General features: G+C 42.0%; 1 protein-coding gene across 5 annotated transcripts in view; it reads right to left on the bottom strand.

Moving 5' to 3' along the window:
• The window catches only part of ANKS6 (ankyrin repeat and sterile alpha motif domain containing 6), a 242,328-nt gene that overhangs the window by 40,706 nt on the left and 173,919 nt on the right, over positions 1-27,703 (bottom strand). For 4 of the 5 annotated variants that reach the window (XM_083188370.1, XM_083188372.1, XM_083188369.1 and 1 more), the window contains 4 exons: positions 24,993-25,119; positions 24,336-24,505; positions 15,692-15,881; positions 1,634-1,701 (listed from right to left, as the gene is read on the bottom strand). In XM_083188370.1, the coding sequence (XP_083044496.1) occupies positions 1,634-1,701; positions 15,692-15,881; positions 24,336-24,505; positions 24,993-25,119 (555 nt within the window). The remainder of the gene's footprint in view (positions 1-1,633; positions 1,702-15,691; positions 15,882-24,335; positions 24,506-24,992; positions 25,120-27,703) is intronic. The other variant, XR_014474970.1, reaches the window with a different exon arrangement.

Raw genomic sequence — 27,703 nt, 5'->3', positions numbered from 1 at the left:
ACTAAGATGTGTACTCTACTTCACATGTGACGTTGCTATGGGTAACCAATCAGAATCTACTTCTTATTTATTTAGCAACCTCTAGAAGACATGATCTGGATGCCCATAGCAACATGACATGTGAAGTAGAAAACACATCTAGGAAAATTTCCCCCAGTAGGTTTAACCTTGTGTGCCAGTAATTCCAATCTTTCTGCTAGGAGCAACTGCTAAACCACAAATATTTGAGTGTCTGAGGACCCCAAGTACAAAGTTGTTTTGAAGATCTATTGAATACCACCAACTCCTTCAGCTGCTGGACCAGAGAGTTCAACGTATTGCTGATCAAATTTCTCTTCCTCACTTACTAGTCATCTCAGTACTCTCTTGACCATAGTTGACCCCTCAATTTCTGTGCATATAGCAAACAAGTGACCTGTGCCTAGCCGTGAGTATGACATTTACCCAGCACGCAGTGAAGCTAGTGGTTGTTTATGGGAGTGTCCATGCAGAACAAGAACCAACCTTTTACCAAACCAGAGGAGTGATGAGAGAGACGTGGAGATACAGTAATGACGCACTGTACGTAACATTTATACTTTTCTGTAACAGTCTTCCTGGTACTTGTGTAGTTTCACGGCGCCAGCATGGTGCCGTGCTACTTCCAACTTCTACGCTCGCCACGAACTATGTTAAAAAAAGTAACTTAACTCCATGCCAACATGGATAGTTCATACCCCCACTATCCATGTTGGCATGGAGTTGATTTTAAATAGCGTGGCGAGCCACCGTGCCCGCAGCGTGGGCGAGCGAAGTGAGCCCCGCAAGGGGACTCAGACGCATGGCACCATGCTGGCGCCGTGAAACTACACAAGTACCGTCTTTCTAAAAAGAAAAAAACTAGCTCATCTATTATGTTGCCCCTTAATATGGTCTCTTCTCATTTATGGCATGCCACTGGCAATGGCGCTTTAATATTGGTGGTTCATTTGGGCAACACCATCTTTAACTTTTGTTTTATGTTACTGTATGTTATGTTTTTGTACCAGTACCCTTTAATGTACAGAGCTACATCACCTGTTTACTCTTTAGAGAAAATAATAGCAATTCTAATAATTATAGTACGATCTCGACCCTAATAAATCATTGACTATAATGAGAACTTCAAGGCACAGAATATTCTTATGCAGATGTGTCCTCATACATCTATCCACAATACACCACGCAGTGGGAGATGCCTGGTGGGAGTGAGCTAACCTGTCAGACATTGCTAAAGTCTGGTGCCTTTTTGATGAAAATGTGTGTTAGATGCAACTTGATGTGTGCTAATTTGGTATGCTCATGTACAGACGGGGTCTGTACATGAGCCGCAACAGAACTTGGAATTAAGTTATGGCCACTGCATTAAAGCATTTTGTATGCAGATTCAGAGACAGATATACAAGTGCCAGTCTCCAGGTGCATCCTAGAAGTTTATTATAGACATAATAATTGCATTTATCTATGATGCAATTTCTTCAGAAAAGACGACAAATGTTAGCAGCATCTGGCTGGTCCGGAGGGGAAGTTTATTACATCTGTATATTACACATAGCATGTTTTCATGTTTTGAATCTAATTTTTAATCATCAGTTCAGAATATTAAACAACATACTTCTTGCTCCTCAAAAATAGGCTGGTATTTCTCGAGTGACAACTTCTTGAGTATGGCAGACAGCTCATCTGAAAATCAAAAAATACAACCAAAATAAACTAAACATCTTAATACAAGGTAATATATCTGGATAATACACCTAGTAGAATTAAAATAAAATTTGTTCTGGAAAACTATAATTTTCAAATTTTTCCATCAGTAACAGGATAGGCAATGGCTAGGCTTCAATTAAATCTAAGGGTATGATTCAGAGTTGCAAGCAAAGCAAAAAGCACAAACTGGGCAAAACCATGCTGCATTAAAGGTCAGGCTGATATACTGCGCAGAGACATTTAGATTTGGGTGGGGAATGCTCAAACTGAAATGTAAATTTTAGTGTAAAAATAAAGCCAATTCCATACAAAACTGCGACGCCTATCCTATAGCGTACTTGTCTACATTCTGCAGATTGTGGGATACTCCTGATGTTTTGGACAATCACCCGCAACCACAGAAGAGTGGCCAACTTTCCCATATCTCACCCGTTTCCTAGTGATGTGGGCAGGATGAGGAGATGATACCTCGGATTCATGGCTCCGTATAGAGAGGATGGGGAGAATTCACACAAAAACATGTAAGTTTACCCCACCGCCTCCCCAAGGACCCATTTTGCTGTGACAGGGGTGGGACCTAGTGAAGAAGCAAGAAAGCTTCCCCAATCTGTGTGCAGCATCTCCCTTCCAGACTTAGCCAGGAGAAGAGACCATGAAAATAGGTAAGTCATACAGTTAGATCGGCACATGCGCAGTTTGGGTTACTTTTTAGTGGTCTTTTTTTGCATGCGCAGTAGAAAATAATTACTGAACTGTGCAGAGAACTTGTACAGAACTTTGCTACCTGGTGTGTGGGGAACCATCTTCAACTTAACACGAGGAAAACTAGGGAGCTGGTAGTTGATTTCAGGAAACGTCAGCATACCCCCCCAACTCCTGTGAGCATTCAGGGAATGGATATTGAGATCGTAAGAACTTACAAGTATCTGGGTTTTCACCTTAACAATAAACTGGACTGGTCTGATAATTCTGCTGCTCTGTATAGGAAGGGGCAGAGTAGACTATCTGCTGAGGAGACTGAGATCCTTTGGAGTGCAGGGAGCGCTCCTGAAGACCTTCTTCAACTGTGTAGTGGCATCGGCCATATTCTACGGAGTGGCCTGCTGGGGCAGCAGTGTTTCAACAGCCGACAGTAAGAGACTAAACAGACTGGTAAGGAAGGCCAGTTCTGTCCTAGGAATGCCTTTGGATTCTGTAGAGATTGTGGGTGACAGGAGAATGATCAACAAGATGGATTCAGTATTGAATCCCGGCGATCGGGATCCCGGCGTTCAGAATCCCGATGCCGGAATCCCGACAGCCAAAATGCCGACAAGGGGGGGACATGGATCGCCCCCCCTTGCGGGCTCGCTGCACTCGCCACGCAGCGGGCCCGGTGCCTCGCTACACTCGGCACACTGATTTATTCTCCCTCCAGGGGTGTCGTGGACACCCCAGGAGGGAGAAAGTGTCGGCATTTCGGCGGTCGGGATTCTGAACGCCGGGATCCCGACCGCCGGGATTGTAACTGCATCCCAACAAGATGACATCATTATTGGATAATGCTTCACACCCGCTCAAAAACGTTTTGACAGATCTGTGTAGCACTTTCAGTGATAGGTTGCTTCACCCTAGATGCTCAACGGAGAGATATCGTAGATCTTTCCTTCCGGCTGCAATTAGAATGTACAACTGTCATGGTCTGAAGAAGACCTGCATGTTCCTAGATTCTTGAGTTATATTGTTTGGATCTTATCTTATTATGTGTGTTCTTATTATTATGCTACTACTCTTATCTGTACTTGAACCTTGCTGTAACACTGAAATTTCTCCATTGTGAGACGAATAAAGGGATTCTATTCTATGTGCATATAATCAGCATACTGTCCAGTCCTGAATCAGACCATACATATTTAGAATATTTGGAAATAACATTACACAACATAAATATTGCTTATAAATCAGTGTACAATACTGAAGAGCTTAAATAAAACCGTGCAGCACAAATATGAGATTTATACTTGGAGATAATCATGTACAAGTCCTTAACAGTGAATTATCAAATAATACAACTAAGCGACTGAGGCTGCAAATATAAAACCACTCAAGATGTTCAGGCAAACTCTTATCTGAACTTCTCCACAGTCACTGTGCAGTTTGATTTAAACAGACAAGACAAGGTTGTCTCCACGCTACAGAGGGATGAGAGGATGATGGGCTGTAATATGGAAAGTGAGGTTCAATGTTGATAAGGTTATGGCACCAGCGGAGACGTAACCAGTGTGCTACTTACAAACTAAATGCGGTAGAATTGGGTACATCAGATTTGGAAAAGGACCTAGGAGCCCAAATTGACAACAAACAGGAGTGCAGTGCTCAGTATCATGTAGCAGCCAATAAAGCCAACAAGATACTAGCCTATATAAAAAGGAGCATAGAAGCTAGGGACACCTAAATAATTATGCTGATGTACAAGGCACCGGTTAGACCTCATCTAGAATTTGTAGTACAATTCCTATAGAAGGGCAACCAAGCTAATAGAAGTGTTAGAGTCATTAAGCTATGAGGACAAAACAGGTGATGTGTGTTGCCCAATCAATAGCTGCTGGCACAGGGTTTGTCAAGACCCTAAATATTTAAATAGAACAAAAGGGGTGTGTGCCAGCGCTTGCTGTTTCAATAATGGATTACACGGTTCACTAAAAATAATTATTTAATAAAAATTAACATAAAATACATACATACATTTATCAAGAAAAATAAAAAATAAATAAAATCAAATAAGCGATCTAGTACTGGTGAATCAGTTCAGGTTATATCACCTTTGGAGTATAATCTCATGTAGTTAATCCCTTAGTAGGGAAATGTTTGAGGCTGACATAAGTAATGTTATATTACCATCCAATTTGTCTGGTGGATTTTGTGGCCAGATGTCTGTGACAGCGGTAGTTCTGTAGTGCCTTATCATTTCAAAGGCTCAAGGCTCCCATAAGACGATCTTCCTTTCTCTTGGATATTTAGGGATAGTGCTGTAACCCAAAAACAATTTGTATCCAGATCTTCAAAGGGACGTCAGAAGGGATAATGAACTTGGTCACTTTTTTTGGATGCAGTCAGCAATTTGTAGTAAGCTCAACGCGTTTCCCTGGAATATACACCTCCGGCTTCCTCAGGAGCAAGTGTGGTAATGGTGCAGCCAGTCTTGGATTTTATACCTGAGCTGCTGATTAACTCAATTGATTCACATGTGGACAGACCAGTACAACAAAAATAACTTAAAATTAACTTAAAAGAGAACCGTGTAGAAAATACTAATTCCGCTATTTGTATTTTTATAGGAGGCAATATTTAGATAAATAAATTTATTTTGCTTACAATAAACACAATAGATATAATTTTAATTTTACTACGGTGTGCTAGGGTCACATGACCCGGAAGTAGGGCACTATTTTTGCAGACTTGTTTTAGACCTAAGAACAATGAATCTATGATTTCTTAACATTGGTGCATGAGCACGCAGGTTGGGTGTATAGGCTTACCCTGACTGACACCCCCACCTTCCGCCGATTGCCGGTATCAGCGGTAGTGGCGGGGAGCGGTCACGTGATATTACGCGACCCGAACGTGCCTCGCATCATCGGAGGCTCCCCCCGCTCTCACGCCCTCCCGGAAATACGTCAGGCGCTGCGTGCCTGTGCAACGCGGCCTGATACCTGGCGACTCCAGAACAAACATGCAAGCGCTGTCATGACAACGCTCAGTAGATGGGTCTCCATGGCAGCAGACCCAAACCAACCCGCTTCGTCCTCTTAAATGAGGACATGTACAGGACAAAAGATCCTTTTATACATTTATAAACGCCCCTAAGCCGGGGCTTTAGGAATTTGATATACCATAAAAGAACATATATACATATCACATTGATCGAATAGCATAGCGCATATGTAGTTTTGGTGGATTTAATTAAATTGAATTGGTTGATTATCCAATTAGTTAGTCAGTTATTATATTAAAAAAATATATACAGAAACAAGTATAAAAGAGGAAAAAAAATATATATATATATACAGGGGTAAGGATCACACTCTCCTCCAGCACATGATAAACAGCCAGGGTGTCAGCTCAGGAGTCCCAGACAAGTCCAGTTCACCAGTACAGCCACAAAGATGAGGACACTCACTGGTCTTTCTTGTATCACAGAATTTTAATCCATCTAAAGTGCACTTTAGGAGGAGATAGTCGTTTCGATCTGGTATAGATCGTCAGCAGGAATATGAACAACAGAAGTAACTGATATCATGTCCACACAGGCAACCTGGTATCCATCCACAGAGGAGATACGGATCTCCTCTGTGGATGGATACCAGGTTGCCTGTTTGGACATGATACCAGTTACTTCTGTTGTTCATATTACTGATGACGATCTATACCAGATCGAAACGTCACGTCACGTCGGATGTATTCTTGTCTCTACAATAAAATTTCTTTGCTGAATTAAGACCTTGGTGAGTGCCCATTTCATCTACCTCTATACCTTTTGATGTTTATTCATCTGTTGGAGCACCCCCTGGGACAACAATTAACCTTGAGTGCGGACCCTTTCCATATATATATATATATATATATATATATATATATATATATATATATATATGTGTAAAAAGACAAAATACATAGCAATCGATTTTGCATCAAAGATAATAATAATAGACAAAACAGATATAACTATGATATCAATATTAAATTGCGCATCAGACAACCATAATGAAGTGAGGATCAGGAGTAACTTTTTTATATAGTTATCTATTTTTATACGTTATTTTATAATCATTACCTTTCAGTATAATGCTGCATTCAACTCGACCGTTTCATTTAATCCGTCTGGATATAATGAATTGAATTTTAAGGTCCAATATATTTCTCTTTTACACATGAATCTATCACCTCCCCGAGATGTATAAGTGATATATTCTAAACCCACTATAGATAGACATTTTGGGTCTGAATTATGGTGCAATTTATAGTGTCTAGACACACTGGCCCAAATGTAATAGGGTGAGAGTTTCAGAAAGTGAGAGATTTTGGGAGAGTTTTCCCCTGTTTTTTAAAGCAGCAATCAATTACACTGCAAAACCAGGTTGATTTTGCCATGTAATTGATTGCTGCTTTAAAAAACAGGGGAAAACTCTCCCAAAATCTCTCACTTTCTGAAACTCTCACCCTATTACATTTGGCCCACTATGTTTTAAAAAAAAACCTTTTAGTATATTTCGGCGGTGTTCCATAAATCTTTGTCGTTCTTCCGATATATGGGAGGTGGCAGCTACAATATAATAAATAAACTATATATGTGGAGTCACAATTAATAAATAATTTCGGTATGTAGGGGGGATCTAATGAAAATATGGTGGATAAAGAACTATAATTTGATATATGGGTGCACATTGTGCATTTATTTTTTCCACACTTAAAGAAGCCTTTTGGTTTTCCTGGTAACCAGTTTAAATGTTCTTCATTATCTTTAGTAACAGTTTATTTTTCTTTTTTCAAGTGACTGGGTGCAAGTATGGTTTTAAGTGTCTTATTCTTTTTGTAAATAATCACTGTTTTTTTTGGGATTATTTCTGATAATATTTTATCTTGGTGTAAGACTCTATAATTTTTTGTGACTATGTTCTTTATATCTGTAGCACAATTGTTGTACTTGCTAATAAAAGCAAATTCTTCAATTTATTTTCAATTTAATTAAATCCACGAAAACTACATATGCGCTATTCTATTCGATCAATGTAATATTTATATATGTTCTTTTATGGTATATCAAACTCCAAAAACACCGGCTTAGGGGCGGTAAATAAATGTATAAAAGGATCTATTGTCCTGTACATGTCCTCATTTAAGATGACGAAGCGGGTTGGTTTGGGTCTGCTGCCATGGAGACCCATCTACTGAGCGTTGTCATGACAGTGCAGGAGGCGTCTCCACGCTTGCATGTTTGTTCCGGAGTCGCCAGGTATCAGGCCGCGTTACACAGGCACGAGCCTGACGTATTTCCGGGAGGGCGTGAGAGCGGGGGGAGCCTCCGATGATGCGAGGCACGTTCGGGTCGCGTAATATCACGTGACCGCACGTTGCCAAGCAACACAGTAGACGAGACAAGGAAGACCACGGAGAAGCTCCCCGCCACTACCGGCAATCGACGGAGGGCGGGGGCGTCAGTCGGTGTAAGCCTGTCCACTTAACCTGCGTGCTCATGCACCAATCATAGATTCATTGTTCTTAGGTCTAAAACAAGTCTGCAAAAATAGTGCCCTACTTCCGGGTCATGTGACCCTAGCACACATGTCAAACTGATTTCTACAAGTAAAATTATATCTATTGTGTTTATTGTAAGCAAATTAAATTTATTTATCTAAATATTGCCTCCTATAAAAATACAAATAGCGGAATTAGTATTTTCTACACGGTTCTCTTAAGTTAATTTTAAGTTAATTTTGTTGTACTGGTCTGTCCACATGTGAATCAATTGAGTTAATCAGCAGCTCAGGTATAAAATCCAAGACTGGCTGCACCATTACCACACTTGCTCCTGAGGAAGTCGGAGGTGTATATTCCGGGGAAACGCGTTGAGCTTACTACAAATTGCTGACTGCATCCAAAAAAAGTGACCAAGTTCATTATCCCTTCTGACGTCCCTTTGAAGATCTGGATACAAATTGTTTTTGGGTTACAGCACTATCCCTAAATATCCAAGAGAAAGGAAGATCGTCTTATGGGAGCCTTGAGACTTTGAAATTATAAGGCACTACAGAACTACCGCTGTCACAGACATCTGGCCACAAAATCCACCAGACAAATTGGATGGTAATATAACATTACTTATGTCAGCCTCAAACATTTCCCTACTAAGGGATTAACTACATGAGATACTGATATAACCTTAAATGTATTCACCAGTACTAGATCGCTTATTTGATTTTATTTATTTTTCTTGATAAACGTATGTATGTATTTTATATGTTAATTTTTATTAAATAATAATTTTTAGAGAACCGTGTAATCCATTATTGAAACAGCAAGCGCTGGCACACACCCCTTTTGTTTTAAGATATGAGGACAGATTAGCCAAATTAGGAATGTTTACAATGGAAAATAGACTTTTAAGGGGAGACGTGGGCATGCGCATAGACTGGAGGAGAAAAGATTTTGTACCCTCCGAAAGAAAGGTTTTTTTAAGGTCAGGGCAGTAAAAGTATGGAACTCTCTTCGAGAAATAGTTTCACTAGACACAATAAATACATTTAAATTAAGGTTGAAAAAGTAAACATCCAGGGGTACAACCGATAAACATAGTATAGCCTTAATTGGAATCAAAGTAAAAAAATTCAAACAGGGATTTAACATCTAGACAACACCCCCTAACGTAGGGGTGGGCAACTATTTTGGCTGGGGGACCGCTTAACACTCCCAGTAAATATTCGAGGGCCACATACAAAATATCTTACACAATACACAGCCGTTAACTGCGGAAGGCAACAGGGACAGATATATAATAAGCAGTGAGTGCCATAGCCTTGGAATATATACATATATATAGTAGTGAATGAAGGATTTTTCAACAGGTTATATATGGGCACCAGGGTTAGAGACAAGACAGGGAGAGGCCGCAAGAATTTAAAAAAAAAAAAAATTATATATATATATATATATATATATATATATATATATATATATGTTTTATGTGTCTTTTTTGATGTTCTTGTCACTATTTTTCTAGCTATGTGCTGGGTTTCTAGTGGCAATTGCCCGTGGTTGTGGCACTGTCTGTATTTTAATCGCTATTCTTGCACTTCTCTTATGGTGTATGTAGGTTGTCATGACAACCAGGGCTGTGCTCGCACGTCCCGCTTTACGCGGTGACGCTGACGCATTGGTTTGTGCGCCGGCGGCGTCATTGACGTCACTGTGATGGCGGGAGCTGGGATCACGCTGATTTGGTGCTTTTGTCCGATGGTATGTATAAATATTTGTATGTTATGTGTGATATTTGTATCCTGATCACAAACTAGATTAAAGTTCGAAACGTTGATAACTGATCCGTGGTCTGCCTGACTCTTCTTCTTACCGAGTGCCGCCGTCTGGCGTCAGACAAGCAACGTTTCAATGCATGTGCATTTTCGTCAGGCTCCTGAACACAATGCCATGAATTTATTGCTCTTACCTTCCTTCTCCTTCTCTTTTCATCCTTCATTCTCTCCTTCCCCTCCATGAATAAAATTTAATTCTGCGCTCACCATGCATTCAGGTGTTACATACATTGTATATTATGGACACAGGAAAGACACTATATGTGGCTTGTCTGTATCTATTTCTAAAAAAAATTATCATGTGAAGTTTACTCTGTTGCCTATGATATAATACCTTTAGACAATATGTCTCTTAGTATCAATTTATTCTAGGACAAGACAGCGTGTAAAATTACCAGAGCCTGGATACAGTACAAGCTGACACATATACCATACATGATATCGGGGCAGAATATATTGACCCCGAGAACAGATACTGGTGGCCATATAATACAACACAGAGACTCACATGAATCATCACCAATGATGTCACCATGACAACCAATGTAAACATGTCAGCTCCGTTAGAGATAACTGGTGAGTGGTGCAGCACTCACGTAGCAGTGACATGATAGGACGCGAGAGCAGTCAATCACTCTCTAAGACTGCCGCGCCCCCTGACGAATGGACGCCGCCCGGAGTTAACAGAGATAATACTCACGGGACGCGGCTGCCGTCAATCAAAGTTTTAACTGCCGCGCCCACATTAGGGACGGTATAAGAACAGCCTCAGTCTGGCCAGTCGGGTTGGCCTTGAAAAAGCTGTCTGCGAAGCGTGCGCCGGCTAGCGGTGACGCTCTCTGTTCCACACATTTACTAGGATGTATTTTGATCTGTTTTATTAATACAGGATTTTCCTCATAGTTATGCACTGGCAGATAGCATGAGGTTTTCCTCATGTCTAGTCAACCGGCTATACCAGTGACTTTCACCAGTCTTTAATAGCAGCGTACAGGAGAGTGTTGAAGGATTTCTCACTATTATCCTGCCCTAACACCTGCGCTAATTACCTGTGTGCAGGGTTACACTACATGTTAACACTGAGGGCAATTTCTGCTACTTGAATAGCATCACCACAGTAGCCCTATTTTAACGGTGATTATTCCAGCCTGACGAAAATGCACATGCATTGAAACGTTGCTTGTCTGCAAATAAACTTTTTTGGATTACTACAATGTCTGGAGTGCTACTGTACGTCCACACCCGCCACAGTATATATATATATATATGGAAACAGTTTCCACAGAGCGCACTCACCAGACTTCAGAAAAACAGTTTAAAACTTCCAAATTTTAATTCATCCTTTTAAAATTCAACACGGTAGTCGACGTTTCGGGCCATTGCACGACCCTTTTTCAAGACCTTAATCCAACCTGATCTCCTGCTGACAGCAGGAGATCAGGCTGGATTAAGGTCTTGAAAAAGGGTACACCAGGTACACCACAGCAGTCCTACATGCACTAGAAGAGTTGGGCCAATTGCCGACACAGACTCTTATGTGTACAGCCGACGTGACTAGCCTCTACACCTGTATCCCTCATGGGGCAGGTGTGGAGGCAGTCCGCCAACTCATTATCGATAATGCTAACTATGTGGGACCTCCTATACAGTTGTTTTTAGAGCTGCTAATGATGGTTTTGATGCATAACTATTTTTCCTACAATGGCAGGTTTTACCTGCAAATAGCGGGATGTGCGATGGGGTCCTCGGTGGCCCCGTCGTACGCCAACGCATTCATGTATGCAGTGGAGCAAGATATGTTCTACACCGGAGGTACCTTAATCCCAGAGGTCCGATTATACCTTCGATTTATCGATGACCTCATCATTTTTTGGGAAGGTACTAAAGAGGAGTTATGTTCCTTATTGGATACACATAACCGCACTGACAGTGTGGTTAAATTGACCTATGATGTTAGTGATAACAACATTCACTTTTTGGATATTGATATCAGTAAAATCAATGGTACCATATCCACGTCCATCTTTGTGAAACCCACAGATAGGAATACTATTTTAAAATCTAATAGTTTCCATCCCCCCTCTCTCAAAAAAGGACTCCCATATTCACAGCTGCTCAGAGTCCGACGCATAACATCTGATCCAGCTCAGACGGAGATAGCGTTAGAGCAGATGGTTGACAAATTTGTAGAGAGAGGTTATGATAAGGTAGAATTGGGTCATCTAAAAAGGAAAGTATTGGACATACCCCGACAAAAAACTATGGAAGCTAGAACCAACCAAAAATATGGGTAAAGTAATTCCATGGGTCAATAAATTCACCACTGACACGGTACCTACCATCAAGAAAGCTAAACGATGGTGGCCGATGATTAGTCAGGATCAAGACTTGCCCTTACTACAAAATAACAGACTGTTACCCAGCTACACCAGGGGCAGAAATATAAGGGACCAAGTGGTGAAATTAGACATAACCCCACTATTAAAGAAACAGCATACCCATTTCCTAACCCAGAAAGTGGGTTGTCACAGATGTCTAGGGTGTACTACCTGCAATACTTTAATTCCCAGTAAAACGTTCAATCACCCCCAAACAGGCAAACGGATTAAAATTCTACACTCGGTGACATGTACCACCACCTATGTTATCTATATGTTAACATGTCCGTGTGGCTTGTCCTATGTGGGCAAGACACAGAGACAGTTTCGTGAACGCATGGCACAACACCGGAGTGCAATAAAACAGGCACTCGCCAGCGGACACAGTGATCAACCCGTAGCCAGACACTGGGCACAACACAAACATTCAGTGCCCAGCATTAGGGCCATAATTATTGACCATGTACCATTGGCCCTTAGAGGGGGTAACAGGGATAAAATCCTGTTACAAAGGGAATGCAGATGGATTTTTACATTGAACACCTTGGCACCCAAGGGGTTAAACGAAGCCCTGGGTTTACAATGCTTTTTGTAGGAACATATAGTTGTGCATATTGTCATGTATTTCTGCTTTCCAGCAGCGCCCCATGTGCAGTCAGATATTTGCTTTACTATGATCTCAAGCTTTAGATAAAGCAGATCAGCAGGATTTCTGCATAAATTAGCGGCATTATTATCATATATCATACTGCAATGTTGGGATTCTGCTCTATGGTAGCACATAATGTTTTTAAACCATGTTTTTATTATGTGTGTTTTTAATATTTTCCACAGCAAGGCTTATGTCAGCTTTAGTATCATATGCGCTAACTTTGTCATGTTGTTTTTCTTATCAGCCGGCTGCAGTGGGTTGCTTGGCAACCAGGCTTTGTTGTGTGATGATGTCACAGCCCGGCGCCGCCGTCCAGCATCACTGACGGAGACACCCACGTGGGAGACTTCCGGAGCGGACGGCGACGCCGGACAGGTGAGATCAATTGTTTTCAATGTATGTCTATTGTTCATGCTATATATATTGTGAATGTGAACATTGCTTTTAAACCACTAAGCCCCTGAAGACGGGGGAGAGATCCCCGAAACGCCGTTGGGCGCATTAAAGGATTTTTATTCACCTTTTGCAAGACTTCTGAGTGCCGCTGTGTAACCATCCTATATATATATAACTCATATCATCTGTTACACCAGTATTGTAGTATCTGCTTGCAAACTGCTATATTTAGGTAACTCATATCATCTGTTACACCAGTATTGTAGTATCTGCTTGCAAACTGCTATATTTAGGTAATTGTGCAAATATTTTTATAAGATTTGAAAGTGAGTGAGAATTTATTAGTGGCTGGGATGGTATGTAACCTCTTACCATTTGTTAGCTTAGTTTTATTGCTAGTGGAAGAGGGGCTCTGGCTGGGTGGGGTCTCAATCAATTAACTTAGAAACAGCTTTTAGTATATATTGTGAGCACAAGGCTGACCACAGCCTGGCTGACCATTGCAAGCTGACTATTGTTAGTTTGGCATATTTTAAAGTAGGAATATTTTTAAGTAGGGCGAAAACAGTTACATAGATTAAAGCTTGGACTTATTCTGGACTTAAACTGGACAGAAACTGCCAACCAACTTAACATCTTCGTATCAAAGTGAATCAGAAAGACACCAGCAACCCAGAAAACCAAGACTGCTTTGAGTGAGCTCACTTCATTCTCACATCACACTACTCCTGGCTGCTTAATCTGCCTATTCAGCTGTGATATCACCATTTCTCCATCTGCTAAAACTTTTTGAATATCACTCTTTATGCTTGTACTTGCACTGTCCGTTTTGAAAATGCCCAGCTGTACCTCTTATGACTTTACCTCTCTTGCTGTTCCATTGAGAGTAGGTGTCCCTGATTATTTTATTCTTGGCCCTCTTCTCTATCTCTACATGTCCTCTCTGGGTGAACTTATTTGTTCACTTGACTTCCACTATGCCGAAAATACTAAAATCTACCCCTCGTTTCCTGATCGCTCTCCTTCCATCCTAACTCATATCTCCAACTGTCTCTCTGCTGTCTACTCTTGGATGACCCATCGCTTTTTTAGACTTAAAATATCAAACACTAAGCTGACCTCTTCCGACCCTCCTGCATAAAACCTGACCATCTCTCATCCTAACCTGTTTATGCCCACCTCTCCCCCTTCTGTGTTACCCCTGTCTGTCTAACCCTCCCCTTTAGAATGTAAGCTCTCACGGGCAGGGCCCTCTCTCCTCATGTGCCTTTCTTAGAATATATAAACCACTGCCACCCTGATAATTGCTTCAGTGTCCTGTCCCCTGATGTAACTATCTGTATTAACCATGTACTTGTCCTAAACTGTCTTGTAATGTAATTTTGTTTTGTGTTTGCTCATAACTATGCTTTGTACAGCGCTGCGGAATTTGTATGCGCTATATAAGAAACTGTTAATAAATAAATATATATATATATATATATATATATATATATATATATATATATATATATATATATACACACACACACACACACACACACACATACACACACATATATATAAAAAATTACACCCACATGTGTAATACTGTGTGTGTGTGTGTGTGTGTGTGTATATATGCACACACACAGTACAGTACACAGTACTCATATGCACATGAAAATATTTGCTTGTAAGCTTCTTACTTTTGATGTCTATTATTTTTCCAGGGTGTGTGGTGCTTGGAAGTCAGGGGAAGCCAGTAGGGAGGAGAATAGCTGCATAGCTGTTTGCCGCCTCACATGCGCCCGGCCTGCCAAAGCCCGAGAGCGCCCGCCCTGCACAGCATTACAGGGCTGTGGGAGGGGACGCTGTCATGCGGCGGCCGCAACAACCAATGGCGGGGAGGCGGCTGCCGCGTCACCGCGTCCCCTCCCACACTCCCAGTAATGCCGTGCGCGGCCGCCGCAGTCGGGAACTCACGGCGCCGGAAAAGCTCACGCGGTCGTGGCCACCTCTGCTGATTACATGACAAGCGGCCTAATGCTAGTCGGGCTGCTTGTCATAGTAATAAAGGTATTTGGACGGGCCAGTCATAAGTGTCTCGCGGGCCGCCTGTTGCCCACCTCTGCTCTAACGGGTCCTGTAAAAGGTTGAACTTGATGGACGCAAGTCTTCTTTCAACCTAAACTATTATGTTACTTCTAGATGTGAGACCTATACAAGCTGTCAAATGCAGTCATTTGTTATAATGATGTTCTTTTATTTCTGCTACAAGATTATATTTTGAAACTTAGTGGTATACACACTGATTTGTCTATATTACTTTTGTCAAATTTCATTGGTACAAATCTATTGTTCTTATAGTCTTTATTTATACGTGAACATTTCACATTTATTTTTAGGTATCATTTTTTCTCAGTAACCTTGGTATCTCTTTCGCTGTGTTACAGAGTTTTAAATCATGTGGGTTTCAGGTCAGAAAAGCATACCTTCATCAGTAATGGTTCCACTGCTAGAGCCTCCACTACTCTTCGAGTGCTTGTGAGAAGACGACGATGATACGGATGACTCTGCCAGTCGACCTTTTGGTGTAGATGATGGAGAAGGAGTCAGCGTAGGAGATGTGCTCTTAGAGGTAGACGATGTCCCTGATTGAGGACGCTTTACAATTTCAACTTTCTGTCCAGATTAATTCAAATAGAATTAGTTGAACTATTCAAAAAAGGAGGAGATTTCTTACCTGTTAAATACGGTTTCTTTTTTCCATAGGTGACACAGGCTTTATGGTCGTATAGAATGTGCATGAGGACACTGGGCATCAAACAGTTTACCTTTTTCACTCAGCGGCTCAGGCTTCTTCTCCCCTATACCCCACCCAGGTAGGGTAGTTAAGTTAGCAAGTCCAAGGCAGGAGCAAGAAGCAAGAGAAGCAAAACCGGCACCCAACCAGTTCCATACACACAGATGTTTATAGGGGGAACTATAGAGAAATGTATGGGCAGAGGACCACTAGGCAATGCTGCTCCACACTGAGCTGCACAAGAAGTTTCCCACAGTCGTGTGCTATGAACACTAACCATGGTCAGAGTAAAAAGGTCCACCACAGAATATGCATGGCCATTTGTTTGTGAAAATCATACAAGGCAAAAAAAGAGTTTTGCAGAGATCCCTTGTACTGTCCACATAAATCTGGAGGGCCCACATGATATCCAAAGAGCCACCCTCTGGCAAAGAATCTGGTACTTGAAAGGAAGGTGCCAGGATCACTCTGGTGATGTGAAACTATCTTAGGGAGGTAGCCCAATTGTGTTTGAAGAACAATCGGGTCTGAGTGAAACATCAGAGAGACAAGACAACGCACCAGGCCAATGGTATGGCAAGAAGGAAGCCAAAGAATGTCCCCAGTGCACAAGGACTCAAAAGGAGGTGACTGAAGGGCCCTAAGAGTCCACCCAAGGTCCAGACCTGGGTGGATGCACAGGTCCTAAGACAGAAGATCCAACTGTAAAGGAAGATGCACCAGAGCTTCAACAGGGAGACCTATAAGATCCACGTACAAAGCCACCATGATCACCATGCAAACAGTGGGAAATACACAAAATACTCCTATAGACTTATGAAAGAAAGATGCAGTGAGAAAAACAAAGTTCTCCTATGAAAAGAGACAAGCAGACATACACAAGTACTCCTATGCACTTAACAAAGACGACAGTGGTACTTCTATGCACTTATATACATGGTATAGGTATATTTAATGCAGTTTTAAACAGGTACTCATATACACTATGGGCAGCAAACCAAACCCCTAGGGAAGGAAGGAGCTAATTATATGACATGACTCAAAGAGTGAGGCATACAAGAAGTGGCCTCTCATCCCTCCGGTAAGGAGGGATGAGAAGGGGAGAGACTCAATGGCAGAATACCTGCATAGAGGGAAAACACCAAAGTTGTGGGGGAGGGGATAACGGTCAAAGCCAGCCTCACCATCATGACATGGACCACAGGGCACATGGACACATAATATAGTGCCCTGTTGCTTAACTGCCCTGATGGCCTAGGGTGATCCTGATGCCCACTGCAAGCCCCGCCAGTGAAAGCAAGCAGGGAGTCACCTTCTCTGTCTCCCTTAGGCGTACAACTAATGTCCCCTGAGTGGGGTGAAAGGCCCCGAAGATGCTGACCCAATCACCAGTGCTGCGGCCACCAGCACTGAGGGTAGGTGGAGAGGCAGAGCAGGCAACCTATAGAGCGCCTAGCACTGCCCTCTCTAAAAATAATAAAATGTAAGAAATATAAGAATTAAAAGTAGACCCCTGTGCAAATAGTGCTAGCTCCTTCAGGAAAACTAAAAAACTGACCTGCCTGGGAGAAGGAGGCTGAGGGAAATACGTTAACTATTTGGGGCCCAGTCTCCTCCTGCACAGTCTACACTGGTATGGTACTTACCATTAAATTATCTTCTCAGAGTGTATCTGGGGACAATGTTCATCATGGAGTTAGAGATAGAACTTAAGATAACTGTTTTCAGCATGTAAGATTCTCCCCTATAACTGCTCACCAGCTATGAGTGTACAAGCATTAAAAGGATAGGGCATAGATAGCGAGATAGAAAAAGAATATTGCAGGAAAAAAAAGACATTGGGAAGGAACAGTGGACTCAAACAAAGGGATCTATGTAATAATAAGTAGCAAAAATCAGTTTTTCCTCTTCTAGACACTGCTCACCATGGGGACAATCAAAAGTTTTATGTTAACCAAATACTGAACTGATTTTTTTTCTTTCAAGGTCATTCTCTTCTAATGCAATGCTCAGCAATTGATAGAATTCCATGACTGAATGGACTTATGACCATGTTACTTCCTTAGCCAGCTATTTAGCTGCAGCTTAGTTCCTAGTCGCCTATGAAGCAACAACCAATGTGGTGGAATGGGAAAGATTTGTGAAAAAGTAGGCTGCTCAGATGTCGTATAAGCCTGCTGGCCTAATCCATCTGGCTATAACCTGTTTTCAGGCTGGCCAAGCCTTCTTTTCTGCGTCATATGATTTGAAGACTCTGTTGGCATTGTTCGGTCTTGTGTTTTTTCAACATAAACTTTCACAGCTCTTACTAGCAGGTCTAACTGGCTGTGTACAATGGAAGAAAACTGAAAAACAGGTATTGCAATGAAAAGTGAATATAACTTAGGATTGATGGGTCAGTCAGTCAGTCTGTAACACCTGGAATATTAGAAATGGGGACTTGCATGACATGGCAGCCATTTCGAATACCATTCTAGCTGAGGCAACAGAAAATATAAAAAACATTTCTCAAGCAAATTGGAAGAGTCATTAAAGGTTCAAATGGTGGGAGCTAAAGGGCTGAAGGAAGACAGTTAAGGTACCTTGCATCTAAAGGAGAAATTCATAGAGGCTGCCTATTTATTACTGCTTGTAAAACTGTTTTTATTTCTGGGATATCTTTCAGTTTCCTCTGAAAATAAATTGACAATGTAGATACCTGAACTTTGAAAAAATTAGTCCTAAGATAGCAGAAGCTGTATCTACTTTGTAATGACAAGGTTATCCAAGTCCCAGATCCCCTTTGGCCACTTTGGAGCCATAAATGTGATTTCAAGAACTTGAGGGAGAATTTGATGGGGAGAAAAAAGATACTCCTTTCATACATAGAATAACTAAGGACAACTAAGAGAATACTGTAACCATTAGTTACTGAATTCTCTGTTTTTCTCTTCTGAGCTAAACTTTATACAACTTCGTATATATAATCACCACTAAAAAAACACAATCAATGACTTGGAACCAGGTTGGATTTGATGCAATTTAGTATGCTCTCAATGGACCCCAAGCATCTGTTTTAAAGTTAGGGACCTGGATTTGATTATAAGATTGCCAAGATAAGGGATACGTGAAGTGAGTCCAAGAGGAATAATAGTAACAATGCTGAGGAAACCTACTGGAGGAATTAGATGGGCCTCCCATATTGTCCAAACAATATCTCCACATCAATCATAAGGCCTTCACTTGTTACATATACTTGCCATAAAATGGCACATAATCCCTACAGTACAAATACTCCAGAACTCCCCTATATGCCAATCAGTCTGCCCACAGGCCATACATACCTCAACACATCGCATGCCTCAACATGTACAGAAGCTCATCTTTCTCCAGACATGTAAATCAGAGCTTCACACATGGACCAATATGCCACTCCTATTACCCCACATGCAGCTCAAACCTTCACGTGGAAATCCGACATTTACAAATGCTACCACTGACTATTCAAATGTATTTACACAAAATCTCTCCTAAAACCTTTACTTTTTTTTTTTTATTATTTTTTTAAAACACAAATCCATTAGGAATATTTGTTATTGAAGTAGTCCCTAAAATTTTTAATTAAAGATCCATAACAGAATGGCTGAACTGGATAAAAACGGTAAAGTATGAGCTTGGGGATTTTTATTTAAATTTTTTTTTTTAAAAAGGGGACTTTTTTTGGGAGGGGGGGGGTATATATTTTACACTGATATTTTTCTGCTACTAGCTACACATAGATGCTGCTCATTCTACAATCCCCAGCATTCTCCAATATTAACCAGCAACACCAATATTAGCAGCAATAATCGTTCCACAATATTCAATCTGTTTTTCACACTGTGCTATCAAGTCTGGCACCCATCATCCTAGTGGGCCGATTGGCTCAAGAAGGTGAGTGTCCTGCAGTTATTTTGGAAGAGGATTGGGGCCAACCATCAGTTTATTCAGCAATTCAAATTTTTTAAAGTATAGATATGGCACTCATGACTGCTTTATCTATACTTTTTTTAATTAAATATGGTATTTTGTTACTTACCGGTAAATCCTTTTCTCTGAATCCAGCAGGGGACACTGGAATACATACTTTGGCTGGGCATACACTATGCCCAGCTTATAACCCGCCAGAAACCTTCCCGGTCACATGCGATACATCACATGCGGTCCTTTAACATTGCATGCGACCCCTGTTCCCCGCCCAGGCCCGCCACCAGGAGGGATGTCAGAGGACGGACCTGCACGCCAGTCCGACCTCCGACTCTGGTCCAATGCACACGGGACCACACATGGTACCGAAGGTGACATCACACGGTATGGGCCAATTTCTCGGCCCGTTCCGTCGGAAATGGGATAAATCGGCCCAAATCAAGTTCATGTATTTATATCCAATCTATACCTTTACAATAGGTATACCAATCTATACCTTTACAATAGGTATAGATTGGTAGTTACTGGGAGCTGGCACTTTAAGAAATTTAATCAGTGTGACTGCTCCTCCACCTCTATACACCTCCCTTAAGCAGGTCTTAAAAATAAAAAGAGCAGAAAACATATCAATACCACCAAGGTAGGAAGAACAGCGCCAGGCAGGCATCCATTGTCCCCTGTGGTTTTGGAGAAAAGGATTTACTGGTGAAGTATCAAAAAATTACTGGACACTGTTGATAAAGGCTACTTTGGTGGATCAACTTCAGGATTTAGGGACAACACAATACATTCTTCTTCAGCATGGCTGGATTCTTAATTATCCAAAATTCCACCAGTAATTACTTTTGTAATTACCCTTTCCGTAGACAGACCAAAGGGTATTTATTTTTTTATTAAGTTTCATATATAGCACAGCATATTCCGTTGCACTTTACAATAGGTAACATTCTTGCTTCAATGCGAGTCTCAGATACTGCTGATGAGGGGGGTGATGGGTATATGTAAATGCGTCACTCATCGAGCGAGACCAAGAACTCATCCCTTTCCAGCCCTGTAACGACGGATCAAAGGGATTCCATCTACAAATTGTAGTAGTCAGGATAGAGATCTTTCAAATTTAGGATAAGCTGTACAGAACCATTTGGTTAAGGAACTAAAAAGAAGGTAGAATACAATACAAGCCCAGGTGTGTTTGATGTAAAGGAACCGGCGTTATCACTTCTGTAGGAGTAATTTGGAGATCACCCCTTTCAGAACGATCCATTTGTCTTTGGACACTGGTGAACCCGTGGTAAAGAAAACGAGAGGGCTGGGGGGGGGGGGGGGGGTAAGTGAGAGAACAAAAGACCAGTCTGTAACCATTTTGAATGGTATTCCTCACCCAAACAGGCACCCATCCAGACTATTTGAAAGGTCTCTAGAAGGGCTCTCACAACGGGGTCACCAAAGTGGAAGAAAAACCAGTCATGCACTGGGCTTGGTAGCAGACAGACTCCTGGTGGGCGAAGAATGCATAGGCTCTACCATGAACCCTCTGGAAGTCGAAGCTGATCCCCTGGAACGGCCCTTGAACTTGGCCGAGGGTCAAAGTGACCAGAAAAATGGCTAGGGGGAGGGGACGCAGATGGTAAAAAGGTTGTCTTACCTCCCATAGCCTGGGAGATCCATATATCCAACTCCAAACAGCACCTTTCCTGAAAACAGCAGAGCTTCCACTGCCTTTTTGGACACAGAGTCTGCTTAGCATTGCTGTAGCCAGAGAGTTTTGCAAGCAGAAAAAGCGAGAGCTGGTGACTTAGAAGCCAGAGAACAGATATCCTTAGAGGCTTTGCCCAGATAATTAGCCTACTCCTGGATATGCTTTGCAAGAGAGATAAGATCCTCTATTGGCCTTTCTCTTGTAGCGCTTCAACAAGCTGAGATGCCCACATTTCCACCGCTTTGTTGACCTAACAACCTACCATGGCTGGGCATAACCTGACACTGTGTAAAAAGATATCAGGAAGTTGTAAAGCTTTCAGGCTGAAATCTCCTTTAAATAAGTGGCTCTCGGCACTGGGAGTACTATCTGCAGTACAGAGGGGAGCAATCTATTCTTGGAAAGCTGAGGTGGTGTAAAAGAAGACTTTGCAGGGACCAACAACTTAAATAAACCAGCTACTGACCTAACCAGTGCCTGGGCCAAGGTTAGTTCTGAGTCAAAGGAGGTAGACTGCCTAAAAGCATGCAGCTCTGCAGAGAGACCGGACCTAACCATAGTGAGCTGAGATACGCATGCAGGGGAATCTTGGCTCTGCACAGAGTCCTGACTATCAGGTACAGTAGCCATTAGACTGCCCCTGAGTAAATTTTGCTGCACACTTTGTACAAGTGATCTTCTGGGGTGCCTTTAAGCCCGTTCCAGACATGGTGGAAACACAGACACAGATAGTACAGGAAAGTCAGAAGAGGGCTTGTACCCAAGAGACAGGAGAGAGAGAGAGAGAGAGAGAGAGAGAGAGAGAGAGAGAGAGAGAGAGAGAGAGAGAGAGAGAGAGAGAGAGAGAGAGAGAGAGAGAGGTTGAGGAGAGAACAGTCACACTTCTAGCCACAGTAGTGCTTCTAGCAGTACCAGAAAATACAAGGCACAGTAATTTGCAGTATTACAATTACAGATACACATGCACTACTCTACTCTACGGACAAGCTATACACCAATGTGCTCACAACCTCCGCTGTAGCTTGCAGTCAAAAATGCTAAGAAAGTGCAACAGTGTTCCTTAGAGCAGTAGCAGGAGTCCCACCAGCAGCATGCAACATATGCTTAGTGAGAAAATGGCCACCGGCATCTGAGAGCCAGGAGGCTGTCTCTGCGGCTAATAATGTGGTTATAGGTTTATATGTATTTTGTAACATCAAAATTCTAGCTTTATGTAAACCAAACCCTTAAGGTCCATACACAATGGATGATTTTTTCCAGCGTGTATGGTGAATGATGATGGGGAAAATTGCTGGGCTGAAAAATTGCTCAGTGCATACAGAGCGATTTTCGCCCTTCTGAGCGATTTTCCCTGGGATGGATGACTTTCCATAGCAGGGACATGGTCGACATGTTTTGTGTTATTACTTGTTTTCACAACTTTTATCTTGATTTAAAAATCAACATGGATTATGATTGGGAATGCCCCATTCCCAATCATAATCCATGTTGATTTTTAAATCAAGATAAAAGTTGTGAAAACAAGCATAGCATAGCAAACCCGTCAGGATAAATGGTTCCACAATGTCACATATGAGGACACATTTTACACCGGTAACGATCATTTGTTGTCAACCTTTTTACCACGTGCAAAGTTTGTTGCGGTCAACCTAATGATTGACTACATATGGGGTCAACCTAATAATCATGAAACTAGAGGTACTTGTTTCCTAGCACGGCGCCACTGATTTTTATTGTATTGATCGGGTAGGAAAAAACGGCCGACACAATCGACCCGATTTTTACATTGGAATCAATGTAAAATGGTCCCTGAGACCCGATTTTACATTGATATCAATGTAAAAAGCCCCAAAACCCCCCATTTTAATAGCAACCCCCCCCCCTGATGGTTGAAATGGCAACCCATTGTTAATGCCACCCCACTATTGACGCCAACCCGAAGCATGGCGAGCGCAGCGAGCCCGTGAGGGGCGGCGGTACGCGCCCTCCGACCTTTTCATAGCCCCACTATCCACGTCGGCGTGGAGTCGATTTTATATGGTGTGGCGAACACATGCGAGCCACCGAGCCCGAAGCGTGGCGAGCGGATGCGCATAACTTCACAGGTATACGCGTGCGCTCGCCACACTATATGAAATCAACTCCACGCCGACGTGGATAGTGGGGGTATGAAAAGGTCGGAGGACGCGTACCGCCAACCCGAAGCATGGCGAGCGCAATGGGGGGGACATTAACCATACTTTCTAACCCTATACAATGAGAAATTGCCATGTTGGCCCATTTCCCATTGTTCCCTATGTAAAATCGGGTTGATACACCCGATTTTAACTTTAAAAATAATTTAACATTACTCTCTATGGGAAAATCAGGTTGATCGCGTCGGTCGCATCGCGGCCCTGATCAACGCGATTTTCTAATTTAACATTATTCTCTATGGGAAAATCACGTTGATCGCGTCGCGGCCCATTATAATGGGCCGCGATGGACCCGATCAACGCGGTTTTGTCTTTCACCGGCAAATACACTGGTGACTGACATAAAATCGGGTCCATCGCGTCGATCGCATGCCTTAAGTACCTTAAACTTAAGGCATGCGATCAACCCGACGGGCGCCGTGCTAGGAAACAAGTACCAAACTAGACACTGCAGATCTTCGACACCACACCTATTGGCCATGCAAGTATTTTACCTTTGGTAGAAAGCCATTGCTAATAGGGAGGAAACCTTGTTGCTCAGGGATAATGGATCCACAGGTTGTGTTAACTGGGCTGTGCCTCTGGTTTTTTTTCTGTTCAGATAAACTAGCTGCTTTCCTTCTCTGGGCTGCTATTTGAGACAAGACGTTATCTGCACTTCCACCTTGTAACAATGGGGGGGAAAAAGATCATATATCACCATGGACGCAATGCATTTATAATAGAGCAACATCAAATGTGCGAGAAAATTCAACATAATTAATGGTGTAGACTTTGACCAGTTTTGGGACACGGCCATGTGAAAGCATTTTGCAACCAAAAACATTGCAAATTTTCCCTCACACAACAAAGTTGGGGAGGGAAATTAGTGATGCGTGGATACCTCGCCCTTACTACTGCCTACCATACTACATTACTGAAGATGCCAGACAACCAGCACTGCTGTAGCTTGCTGACATTGGAGGACCTCAATAGAATCCACAATGATGCCTTCTGTGGTGTAGGACTTTCAAGGAGTTGACAAAAATCCTTTGCACTGCCTGCCACAGTCTGAAGGTACTACACAACAGTGTAATCTGAATATAAAAGGTATACATTTTCCTTCTGACTTTTGATTATTATGTAACCATATAGTTAATTCTGAAGATTACCTGTAACACTGTTGGCACCACCAGAAGAGTGGGGTGAGTGGTTGAAGTTGCCGGAATTTGAAGGGGAAACAGGACTTCTTGGCAAAGATGGAAATTTAACTGTTCTTGGAGCTCGGCTGACTGAAGTCTGACAACATTAGAAATAAACAGAATTTATGAAACACATTGGGCCAGATGAACTAAGCTTGAAAAGTGATAAAATGGAAAGTGATGAACCATCAGCCAATCAGCTCCTAATTGCCATGTCACAGCCTGTGTTTGAAAAATTACAGATAAAAGCTGACTGGTTGGTGGTTTATCACTCTCCATTTTCTCACTTTTCAAGGCTTAGTACATCTCGCCCCCTATATGAAACAGAATTAATGGAAATCACAAATTAAACATGTACTTGCACAAAGCTCAGAGTGCTTTTTCCTATAAATCCTCATTCACATCTACACTTTTTATTCATGTTGAAGGTGGCACCAAAGTTTTATTGATGCGATAAATTGCAAAGTATACTGTAAGTAGACTTGCCAGAATTCGCTTACAGTCTGCATCTCACAGGCTATTACAGTAGCCCATAATGATCATTGGAAACTTGGATCTAACTAACAAGCGTATAAACATTGGGCACTCTGCAAGGGTGTCCTTGCTCTGATAGCTTTATAAATTTGTGTGAGATAAACCTATAAAACCTTCATAAAGATGTGGCTTCAAATGTTTGTAATAAGGATTCGGTGGAATAGATTTTTCAATTGAATGATACTTCTGTCCTTTTTACATAATGGAAAAGAGTCGAATTATACTCACCGATAATTCCTTTTTCTTCCTAGAGATCCCATGGCAGCCATACATTGGGATATTCCCTTCCCCCACTAGAGCAGACAGGATTGATTTCTCTTGGGACCGCCCACCTTGGGTATAATAGACCCCTCCTTCACCTCTGTTGTATCTTTTGAGTGTCTCCGTACCAAGGTCCCTAGAGAAAACACATCATAATACAAGGGAGGGTAATCAGTGGCTGCCATGGGATCTCTAGGAAGAAAAAGGAATTATCGGTGAGTATAATTCGACTCTTTCTTCTACGATCCCCATGGCAGCCATACATTGGGACATACCCAAGACAATAAACGGGAGGGTAATATGATGCATGAAAATATATTTATTATACGGAGGTATCAGCAGACACTGCCTCCTGAAGAACATGCTTCCCAAAGTGGGCAAGAGAAACGTCAAGTGCATAATGGTTAACAAAGGTGTGTACTGACGACCAGGTAGCAGCTTTGCAGATTTCGGTCACCGATGCTTTGGCCTTGTTCGCCCATGATGTAGAGACTGCCCTTGTGGAATGTGCCTGTACTATAGGAGGTACTTTCTTGCCTTCCTGCTTGTAAGCTGCAACAATCGTCTCTCTTATCCATCTGGATATAGTCTGTTTCCCAGGTTCCTTTCCTTTACGGACTCCGTTCGGGATGACAAATAGATGTTTAGTCGATCTAAAGTCTTTAGTTCTTTCCAAATATATGGAGATGACCCGGACTAGGTCCAACGTATGCCAGCTTCGTTGCTCTTCATTTTCAGGTTTTGGGTAGAAACTAGGAAGAATAATCTCTTGATTGAGGTGAAATGATGATATCACCTTAGGTACAAATTCAGGATGTGTCCTTAATACCACTCTGTCTGGGAAGACAATGAGATAAGGTTCCTCTATCCATAGAGCTTGGAGCTCACTTACTCTTCTGGCCGAGGTGACTGCGACCAAGAATACAGTTTTCCAGGTTAGATACTTTAAAGGACAATCTGTTAAGGGTTCAAAGGGATGTTTAGCTAATACTGCTAACATAAGGTTTAAATCCCACGGTGCCACTAGAGCTTTGACTGGTGGTCGGATCCTCTTCATGGCTCTGTTAAACCTTTTTATCAGTCTCTCTTCTGCCAAAGGTCTATCTAATAGCACTCCTAGGGCAGAGATTTGAGATTTAATAGTTGCTGGGGCAAGACCAATCTGAAAGCCGTCATAGAGAAACTGCAGGACTTTATCAGTTGATATAGACGAAAAGTCACCACTGAATTGACCCCATTCAATAAATTTGATCCATGTTCTATAATAGGATAGGGAAGAAATGTTCTTTCTGGCCTTCAGCATCATTACCATGACTTGGGATGACAAATTATGTCTCCTTAGTATGCTCCGCTCAATCTCCATGCCTTTAGTGATAACTTTGTTGACTCTGGATGATAAACTGGACCCTGATGCAGTAGGTCCCGTCTGTTGGGCAGGGACCAAGGTTCTTGAACTGCCATCTTTAGAACGTTGACGAACCAGGGCCTCCTCGGCCAGTAGGGTAATATTGCCACTACTTCCACTTGATCTTCTCTCAGTTTTTTTAGAACTCTCCCGATCATCGGGAAGGGAGGAAATATGTAGCCCAGCCTGAAGTTCCATTTCACTGAGAGGGAATCTATGGCTAGAGCCTGCGGATGAAATGATTTTGAGAAAAAGTTGTTCACCTTTCTGTTCCGAAAATTGGCCATCATGTCTACTTCTGGGGTACCGAATATCTTCTCTATCTGAGAAAAAACTTCTGTGTTCAACTCCCATTCTCCTGGAGATATCACCTCTCGACTCAGAAAATCTGCCAGTATATTCCTTTTGCCTGGGATATACACCGCTGACAAAGATTCCAGATTGTCTTCCGCCCAGCTCAGTATCTTCCCTGACATATGCA

The sequence above is a fragment of the Crinia signifera genome, chromosome 5 (genome assembly GCF_055691185.1).
Source record: "Crinia signifera chromosome 5, ASM5569118v1, whole genome shotgun sequence".
Lineage (NCBI taxonomy): Eukaryota > Metazoa > Chordata > Amphibia > Anura > Myobatrachidae > Crinia > Crinia signifera.
Note: the sequence above shows the minus strand (reverse complement) of the source record. Positions and strands in the feature narration are given on the sequence as shown.